Below are 9,947 nucleotides of genomic sequence, written 5' to 3' on the forward strand. Positions count from 1 at the left end.
ATTTTAATCCTTAAAATGATTTTATAAATAAAACCATATTTTTTTTTAAAAAAATGATGTGATCTGTCTTGGGTCCCTTTTGGGGAGAAAGGTGGGGAATAAATAAATAAATAAATAAATAAATAAATAAATAAATAAATAAGTCAATCTATTGCGTTTCTTTTTTTAAAAAATCAATCAATCAATCAATAGATTATTTAAAAATGCTTTGGGGACCCTAGTGAGCAAAAGGACTCTCTCTCTCTCTCTCTCTCTCTCTCTCTGTGTGTGTGTGTGTGTGTGTGTGTGTGAGTGAGAGGGAGGGAGGGAGGGTGGGGGAGGGCAGGAGAGAATGTCTTTATTCATTGAATCATTATTTCACAAAATCTGGGTGGTGGGACTATCTGACTCTTTCTTATCAAACCCTCTCTCTTTTTTTTCAGATTTGAATAACTCTGTACAAACTCACCTGGACTGATTGGAAGCCTTGAGGTGGCGAAGGAGACACCCACACCTCTTGGCAGGTCGGGTTGTTTTATTTCTTGATCCGTTGCATCCATGTGACAGAGAAGAACCGACAATGAACAACTCCTTGAGTTTTACGGCACTTGGGGGTCTGCTAGGGTGGTGGAAACCAGAGAATCAGTCTTCAGTTGGGCAACTCAACGGGAGCCAAGAACTGGGCTGGGCAGAGCTGGAGAAATTGCTCTTCCTGTTTGATAAAGACCCCGTCACCATCAGCCTCACGGTCATGTACTTGGTGTCTTTCTTGGTGGGCTTCATTGGCAACGTCATGTCGCTCCGGATGCTCACCAGGAAGCGCAGCAGCCGGATGCCAAGGCTGAGCGCCACCCGGAGCCTTTTGATCAACTTGGCCATTTGCGACCTGATGGTGGTTTGCGTCTGCATGCCCATCACAGCGGGCAACTTGATTTACAAAGCTTGGGTCTACGGGGACTTCTTATGCCGAGCGGTACCTTTTATCCAAGCCGTGTCAGTCTCAGCCAGTGTCCTTAGCCTGACGGTGATCAGCTTGAACCGGTACTACAGTGTGCACAACCCCCTCAATGCCAGATCCTTTTTCACTCGTAGGAAGATCTGGAGTACCATTCTGGTGGTCTGGGTTTTATCGTCAGGGATTTGCACGCCCCTTATATTTATGAACAAAATGGATGAGATTGGAGTGGTACCAGGCCTTCTGCTGGTGTTCCCCATCTGTAGGGAAATTTGGCCCCAGGAGAGGGTCAGACAAGCCTACAGCTTCCTCCTCTTCTGCATTCTCTACTGCCTGCCTGTCTTGTTCAACCTGGTCATTTGCTGCTTGACTGTCCACAGACTATGGAGTCCCACCAGACCGCTAAGGGACAGCGTTGCTGTGAATCATGTCTTGCCAGCGTCCAGGCTGAAGATCCGCAAGAAGGTGGCCCAAATGGTGGTGGCGTTGGTCCTGCTCTTTGCCATCTCTTGGCTGCCCATTTACATGGTGGACATCTGGATTGAGTTCAACAGTCCCAAGTCCTTAGGGGATGCCTCGCCGTCTTGGATCCTGCTGCTCCGGCCTTTCGCGCAGTGGCTCAGCCTTACCAACTCCAGCCTCAACCCGATCTGCTATTGCTTCGTGGGCAACCTTTACAGGTCGGCCAAGGAAATAAAGAGCAAATACCACCAGAAAATGGCCTCTCTGCTCAGCTTCTCCTCCTCCGACAAGAGTTTGCCCTCATCGGTTCCTGAGCTGCTGTCATACAAGGGCTCCACAGGGTCCTCAACCAAAAACCCTGAGCGTGTCGGGCCGGTTGGGAGGAGGGGCCAGACGCCTCATAGTCCAAGAACTCGAGTGTAAGGCAGCCTGGTAGCCTCACAGAGCTCTCTTTTGCTTCCCTGCCTGCTTTCTCTCCAAGCCTGGTCGTGTAGTGGTACATTTTTGAATGCATCATTGTAGACCCACCTACAAAAAGAATCCAAAGTCACAGCCGGATGGATGGATGGATGGATGGATGGATGGATGGATGGATGGATGGATGGATGGATGGATGGATGGATGGATGGATGGATAGATAGATAGATAGATAGATAGATAGATAGATAGATAGATAGATAGATAGATAGATAGATAGATAGATAGATAGATAGATAGATAGATAGATAGATAGATAGATAGATAGATCGATAGATCGATCGATCGATCGATCGATAGATAGATCGATCGATCGATCGATCGATCGATCGATCGATCGATCGATCTTGGAAAACCTTTTAGTCATACACCCAGGAATTGCATCCCTCAACCCAAGAAAAGGTAGGCAGGCAAGTAGGCAATGTAGTTTCTGTCTCCCTGTCTGTCTCTCCCTCTGTCTGTCTGTCTGTCTAGATGCTCCATGCTTAGTGTAATTAGCAATCTGGGATGGCTTTTCTACAATAAATGTAAATGCAGGAAGCGGATGAGGACTAGGAAAAGTCCCACAGTTGAGGGACCGATCCCTTCAATGGCCCTCTTTGCTTCTGGTCAAGATTCAGCTGGGCATGTGTACTATCAGTGACTGGGGGGGGGAAGCTTTCACTGGAACAAAGAAGAAAAGGCTCTGGGTGAAGGGAACACCCCTACCTGGCTGCATCTGGAATTTAGGGGGCACCTGTGGGTTGCCGAACCCTCTTCCCAAACAAAAACAAGTCCAATTGTGGAAAGGCATCCCCTACTAATGTGTTTCAGCCAACCCACAAGTGTTGTGGCATCTCTAAGAGTTATTTCAATGTAAGCTTTTGTGGATCTACTTCTCGAGACTTCCATCTCCGCTTCCTTTGACTCCACCTTTTCCAATGCCTGGGATGCTTCTGGGTTCCTGGAGAGAACCGGCTGTTGGTGCTTAGAAAAGCAAACATCTTCCCAGCCGCTGCCGTAACAAAGCTGCGTGGCTCAGGGGAGGACTGAAAAAAGAGTCAATGAGAATGTTTTCCAGCTAAATAAAAATTGGAATCCTCCTAGCCCAGTGGTGATATTTCTTTCAAAAGAAGAGCCTCAAAGTGTTGGTGGTGGTTTCCCCCCCCCTCCTACAAAAAGAGACGCAGCATCAAAAGTGAGGTGGTTTGATCTTTGTTTTCTAAGGGAATCTTTCGAGAACCACAGGGTAATCAGGTCTGTTGTTCAATTAAAGGATTCTAAAAAGACCGGCAACACTTTTATCCAAGTAACCAGGGAGGCTTGGATACAGTACAAAATGTTAGCTTTAATGTGAACGCTAACTTACTGGTTTTGAAATTAGGGACAGTGGTTCTCTCTTTGCATCCACTTAGATGGTCATAGAAATGATGACTGTCTCCCATCATCTGCCTTCTTCCTGACACTGGGCACACCGCTCAGCATCCTCCCTGCGCATCAGATTTCCTTTTAACAAGGAAATGTCCATTTTGAGAATATGGTCCATATTCTCTTACCCAAAGTTCAATTTCCTGATTGAACAGTGTTATTAGATGATGACATTGGTATAAAGACTTTATGGTATAAAGTATGTTGACACATATACAGGATGGGCATCAGATGTGAGATTCTAGGATTAATACGCCAATAAATTCTCCATCAGGTTTCTAGGGAAAACACAGTGCTATAGGGTTTCCTGCAGAAAGCAACGTTATCTCTCTGCTTGCTTTCAGGGCAGGAGAGACGAGATGGCAGCTTCACAGTTAGAAGCAGATCTGCCTTGAGAAAGAGCATTTGATTATCCTCCAGTGAGCTTTTTGTAGCTCCATGCCTTGGAATTCAGTTGGCTTGCATTCGGTGGCTAATTGCTGGGATGGGGTTTATTTGAATATTGTTTGTGCAGACATGGCGGTCTAGAAGGCGCACTTTTGGAAGCACAATGTTTATCACTGTCTCAACATGAAGCTGCAGTCTTGTCCATCTGTTCCTCACCCTCATTGAGTTTCAGAAGGAAACGTCTCTACTCAGAGTAAACTGTACATTTGTGAGGAACGAGAAAGAGCTGACATGGGAGGCAGAAACAATGCACCCACAATGATTAAATTTACACTTCCCATCGCCATGTGACATCGCGGAAAGCAGAATCCATAGATCCACCTCCAGTGGCCACAATTTCTCTTCACCCTTTAAATGATCTTTCAAATATGTTTTAAATCATCTATGGATTAGTTAAGAAAACAAGGAGATGATTTACTTTCGGCTGTTGACATCTGTAATCTTCTGTTCTCTTTGTTTCATGCTCCCTGTGTGTTGACCTAATAACCAACGAGGCAAGGAAATAAATGACACATTTTGCCAGCATGTGTGGGGGGGTACGTCCCAACTGCCTGGGAAGAAATATCTTTTATGAGTTTCCAATGAATGAATGATAGAACCGAGCCGGTGCCAGACACAAACGAGGCTGTTAGAATGGAACCTTTTGGGAGGCTGCAGTTCACAAGGTCAGGAAAGAAGAAACACAAGGTTCAGAACAACAAGAAGAACAAGAAGAACAAATTACGGGACTGGGACAACCTTCAGATGGAACGAGAAAAATGTTTTGCAATATTTTTGCCTCTTTATGAAAAAGAAGGAGTTGACACCAAATTTGGTTTTGTTTTCAGTTCACAATTCAGAGTTAGAGCGGGTTGCAGAGAACTTCGGGGCCGCAGTGTGAGTCTTTATTCCAAACACTGCATAGCACCAAACCATACCTGTCATTCATCAACAACCTCAATGGGGTTACATGCCCAGCCTGCCTTCTTCAGTTCATCCGTGTGACACATATTCCTTTTTTAGGTAGCCACGTGAGATGGCTTACGTGGCCGGGTAGCTCAGTGAGTTAAGCACAGCGGTCGGGAGCTTGATTTCCCCCCACTGTGGGAAAACTGCCAGCCTGTGTAGCCTTGGGCAAGCTGCACAGTCCCAAAGTAGAAGGAAGGAATCATAAGCCGTTTCTGAGTATTTTGTACCCAGGAAACCCCAGAAAGGTTTGCAGTTAAATTGGAATCCGCTTGGTGACATGTAATTATTAAATAGGTAGGCCTAAATCCAACGGGCGTGCTCTGGTCCATGGGGTCACGAAGAGTCGGACACAACTTAACGACTAAACAACAACAAATCCAATGACTAGCTCCAGCCAGAGTAAAATCATGGACTCCATGGCTGAAAGGTGAGTCAAGATTAATGGGAACTCATTGGCTCCATGGGTCTTCTCTAACTCAAATTACCTCCTGGATTCTAGCCGCTATGTGCTAAAAAGGCTCTCTTTATTTCATGCCAGTCTGACAGTTTCAAGCTTGGGCCCATCTTTAATTTTCACCTACCTCTAAACAGCGACGGGGGAGAGAGAGACTGTGTGTGTTTGTGTGTGTGTTCTTTTTCCTTGTTCCTCTTCACTCCTACGAAGCTGAAGCTCCATCTTTTTGCCTACCACCGGTTTGGTAGTTAGAAGCACATGCAAACATTTGCCCTCCCCCCCCCAATCTTACACAGCAGCACAAAGTCGTGCAGAAACATCGCACGACTCTGCCAATGGCGTGGCTAAGACATTGATGAGTCCACATTTGCTGAATTATGCAGTGTACCCAAATGTCTCCCTCGCAGTCCAAGTATATAATATATTCTGTGCTTTATTTCCACCAGGCACCCCGCACGCCTCTATCTCGAGCCAATCCATCGTCATTATATCACTACTTTATTTGTCCACTCTTCTGCACTCAGTAGCTTCGGCTTTTTCATTTAACATCCATCGGGGCCTCTGATCAAGAGTATTGCCTCCCGGTAAACATCCCACACCCCTCTCTGCCTGCCACTTGCCGTTCCCTCTCTACCTCCCCATTCCTGCTACTCAGCTCATCAAGAGGCCTCTTCATATAATAAAGTGTTGTTTTTAAAACATACACGGCTTTGTTTGGAAACAGCTGTCACACACATCAGGTGGCTGCCTTGTGCAGCGTGGACAGAACAAACTCACACCCCAGATGCCTTAGAGGTGGGACACGTGACGCTCGACCCCAAAGCTTCTGAGTCCCGTTGGACTTGATTCCATTAGCCTCCGTCGGGTCTCTCTAATTCAGCCGTAGCTAGATGACTCATTCAGTCGAGGGCTGCACAATCTTGGCATTACAGAAGAGTGTATTTCCTCTCATCTTCACACTTAATTAAAAACAACAACTTTATTTATACAGTATTTCCTGCAGGACAGGTTTGTTTGTTTGTTTTTAATCACCGTTCTGTTTCCAATGACTGACAATGACCAAGATGTGTCAGTAGCATCAGTAATTCTAGCGGTCCACCTGTGGGATGCTGGCGAAACCAGCATCGATGAAAGTAGCAGTGTGAATCTTATCATCTGCCGCAATTTAAACAGGAAAGCGTCCTGTGGACATCTTCCGTGGCAGGGATTCCTGGTTACAGAGCCACAATTGGGAGTTCGATTCCTCACTGTGCCTCCTGGGAGTAAAGCCAGCCTCTGTAACCTTGGGCAAGCTGTATAGTCCCATAACACCCCCAGAAGAAGGGAAGGGCCAACCCCATTCAGACTACTTTCTACCTAGAAAACCCTGGAAGTGTTCTTTGTACGTCAGAAAGGACTCGGAAACATGGAGTTATTATGATGATGCTTCACTTGAATGGGGTCCACTCTGAACAGCCACAGTCCACAAAAGCTGATACCAAACTCCTTTAAGATGCCACGAAACTCTTGGCCGTCTTTACTATGTCCATGAAGACAAGATGGGCAAAAGACTCGTTCATTGTTTCCAACCCTGCGCTGAACCCATCGCTCCGTGCAGCAAAAGTAGCAGAACTCCAATAACAAGGGGAGGATCTGCGGTCTCCCATTGGCCATGAGACTACATCTCCCGTCAGCCCTCAGAATTCAAAATTGCAGCTGGCCTGATAAAATTACTTCCCAAGGGTTGGGTTTGGGCATCTTTCATACCTATTAGTTTTGTGCACCTCTTCTTGTTCCTCCTTTCTCGTCACAACAGCTTTGTGAAGTTACCTGAGATCTCATTCTGGATTTCAGGACTGGTTTTGCAGCTCATTTAAAAAGAAGATTAAGAATAACCGCTTGTCATCAAGTCAATTTGGAATTTATGGTGACCTTTCCAGGGTTTTCTAGGTACAGAAGTATATTTTCTAAGTACAGAATATACAGCCCAGAAAACCCACAACAACCGTCTATACAAAAGTAGCTTACCTTTCCCTTCCTCTAGGGGGCATCCCTGGGACGGTGCAGCTGGCCCAAGGCCACCCAGGCTGGCTCTTCTCCCCAGAGGCCCAGTGGGGGAATCGAACTCCCAACCTCTGGCTCCACAGAGACCTAACTGACTGAGCTATCCAGGCAGTGAAAAACAAGAAGCACCAAATTAATTCTAATGTTCAGAAATCTTGGATTTGAAGTGTGTTTAATGAAAATCCACTAAGATACGTGGCAACAACAAAGGGGAATAATTTGTCTTCTCCTTAATCTCACAAAGCGCTGCCTGTCTGTGCAACCTCTCACCTTGCACAGAATCATAGAAAAGTGAAGTTGGACCTTCATGGGTTGTACTACCACACCTATCGTCCCCAATTACCCTGACCCAGAATGATGTGAGCTGTTGTCCTACACAGGGGGCATGTGCTGGTTTTTTTGGGGGGGGGATCGCTGTTCCCCATAGAATAATCCTCTTGAGCACAGATCAAATCACGCTCACAGTAGCAGTGCAATTACGAGAAATGTAGGTAAACGACCTCGTCCCACCCCAGGAGGTCAGAGTAACCTTCTGCCCGTTGCCCTTCCCTGCAGGACTGGAACAGAAGCTGGAGTTGGTTAAACTTGTTTTTTTAAAAAACACACCCTATTCACAACAGTTTTCTCAATTTATATATAAGCTCTGTGGTTTGCAATAAGTACCCTTTTCTGTTTCCACTGTGAAAATCTCCGTTACTGAAAAATGAGTTTTTAGTTCAAGCCATCTGTGCTTTTATGGCCGCTCTCTATAGAATTTATGATCCTCTCTAGTGGCCGTGAGCAAGCGCCGCTCACAAGCCAGAGAGAACGGTTACCATAAACTGTGCCTTTGAAATGTTTCCATCTTTGTTGTTTTGGGTTTTTTTTAATTCTTATTGCTGTTGGTCTTGATGCAGCATTCATAGTGGCATACTCCACCCCCAAACCTTCTGATTGGTTATGGGCCTCTCCACCCCTTTAGGCCTTCTGTGACATCAGAGTAGCTAAGCCAATGATAACCGCAGGGGCTGTAGCCTCCTGCTAGAGCCTCAGAGCCCGTCACCCCACTGAATGCCTGGCTAAGCCCATCCCAGTTCATCCCACAGAGCAGCAAATCTCAACATCACAACATTGGCACACACTCAGCTGGCTTTATTTATCCTAACAACCGTCCTCCGGGTAGATCATACAAAGAATCGCATCCTACCTTGGCGGCAGGCGGTATATGGTGGTCCAAGCCAATTTTGAGGGCCCAAAGGTTGAAAAAGAAGATGTCTCCAGCATAAAACTGGTGAAGGAACTTGAATGAGGTCTATCTCTGGCTCCTCTACCTCCTCGTACGGGATCCGGAAGTCCTGGGAGTGGTAGTTTTTCTCTGGGTGCACCGGTGTTTCCCTAAGATCAGAACTCTCCTCATTCCCACCCCCCCCCCCGAAAAGACTAAAAACAAAAGCAGACATTCAGTTATTTCTGCTTTTGACTCAAGAAATCAGTGAGCAGGGAGCATGCTAGGAACATAACGACCAAACCTGTCCGGGAGCTTATTTTTCCAGATGAAGGAAATCATTACGCTTAAAGGTGTGAACTTGGATCGTCCAATAGGTTGGAACACCTCAACCGCCTCTTCCTTTTCCTGCAGCAGTTGCAGTCGTCCCTTTCAATAAAGGCCAGAGGGAGCTGAACACAGACCAGTTCCGGCTGTCACAGCAGTACCAAGTCTTTCTGGGAGACAGAGGATGCAGACGGAGTTTCCTCGCTGGCTGCAATTACAGTGGTGCCTCACTTTACGATTGCCCCGCATTATGACAAATCTGCTTCACAACGATCTTTTTGCGATTGTAATTGCGATCGCAAAACGATGGTCTAGATGGAGGAATTTCGCTTTGTGACGATCCGTTCCCTGCTTCAGGAACCGATTCTTCGCAAAATGATGTTTTTCTAACAGCTGATTGGCGGTTTCAAAATGGCCGCCTGGTAATTAAAATGGCTCCATGCTGTGTTTAGGGACGGATTCCTCGCTATACAGGCAGCGAAAATGGCCGCTGTATGGAGGATCTTCGCTGGACTGTGAGTTTTTACCCCACTGGAACGCATTGAACGGGTTCCAATGCGTTTCAATGGGGTTTTATTTTCGCTTTACGATGTTTTCGCTTAACGGAGATTTTCCTGGAACGGATTATCGTCATTAAGTGAGGCACCACTGCATACTACTGCAAGGTCATTGATGAAATGCTCCAATATTTCATAACTCCAGCACCAGGGCTTGCAGATCCACCAAACAAGAAGAGTGGGGACAGGGAGAATCGGCAGAAACGGTAGAACAGCAGGTTAAGATAAGATAAGAAATTTATTTGTCATTGCACTCACAAGTGGGTGCAACGAAATGAGGTGCTCTTCCCCAAGGTAAAACTGGACAACACCACTACCAAAAAAAAGTTAAAAATATACACAACACTCACCATACAAATATAGATACCCCGTTTCTCCCAGCAATTAAAATTCCACCAAAAACTTATGACCCCGCATTTAAACTCAATACTGCACTTGGGTAAAAGCTGTTCTTGAATCTGCTTGTCCTTGCTTTCAATACCCTGAATCTCCTTCTCGATGGCAATAGTTCAAAGAGCTGATGTCCCGGATGAGAGGAGTCTTTCAGTACATTAGATATCTTCCTCTTACATCTGTTCTTATACAATTCTTCCAAAGAGGGGAGTGAACAGCCAATGATGTTTTGGGCCGTCTTGATCACCCCTTGAATTGCCTTTTTCTCTGCCACTGTGCAGCTCGTAAACCATA

At 46.0% G+C, this 9,947-nt stretch overlaps 1 protein-coding gene across 1 annotated transcript; it reads left to right on the forward strand.

Moving 5' to 3' along the window:
* Window positions 1–441: 441 nt before the first annotated feature.
* LOC110091684 (QRFP-like peptide receptor) lies at window positions 442–3,011 on the forward strand. Its single transcript, XM_020815882.3, has one exon. It carries the CDS (start codon window positions 560–562, stop codon window positions 1,817–1,819), a length of 1,260 nt encoding a protein of 419 aa, XP_020671541.3. The 5' UTR covers window positions 442–559; the 3' UTR covers window positions 1,820–3,011.
* Window positions 3,012–9,947: the final 6,936 nt, after the last annotated feature.

Source organism: Pogona vitticeps, chromosome 13, assembly GCF_051106095.1.
Source record: "Pogona vitticeps strain Pit_001003342236 chromosome 13, PviZW2.1, whole genome shotgun sequence".
NCBI lineage: Eukaryota > Metazoa > Chordata > Lepidosauria > Squamata > Agamidae > Pogona > Pogona vitticeps.

What these genes read in the sequence shown, in the direction of transcription:
- LOC110091684 (XM_020815882.3), top strand. Translation starts at nt 560, where the DNA reads ATGAACAACTCCTTGAGTTTTACGGCACTTGGGGGTCTGCTAGGGTGG.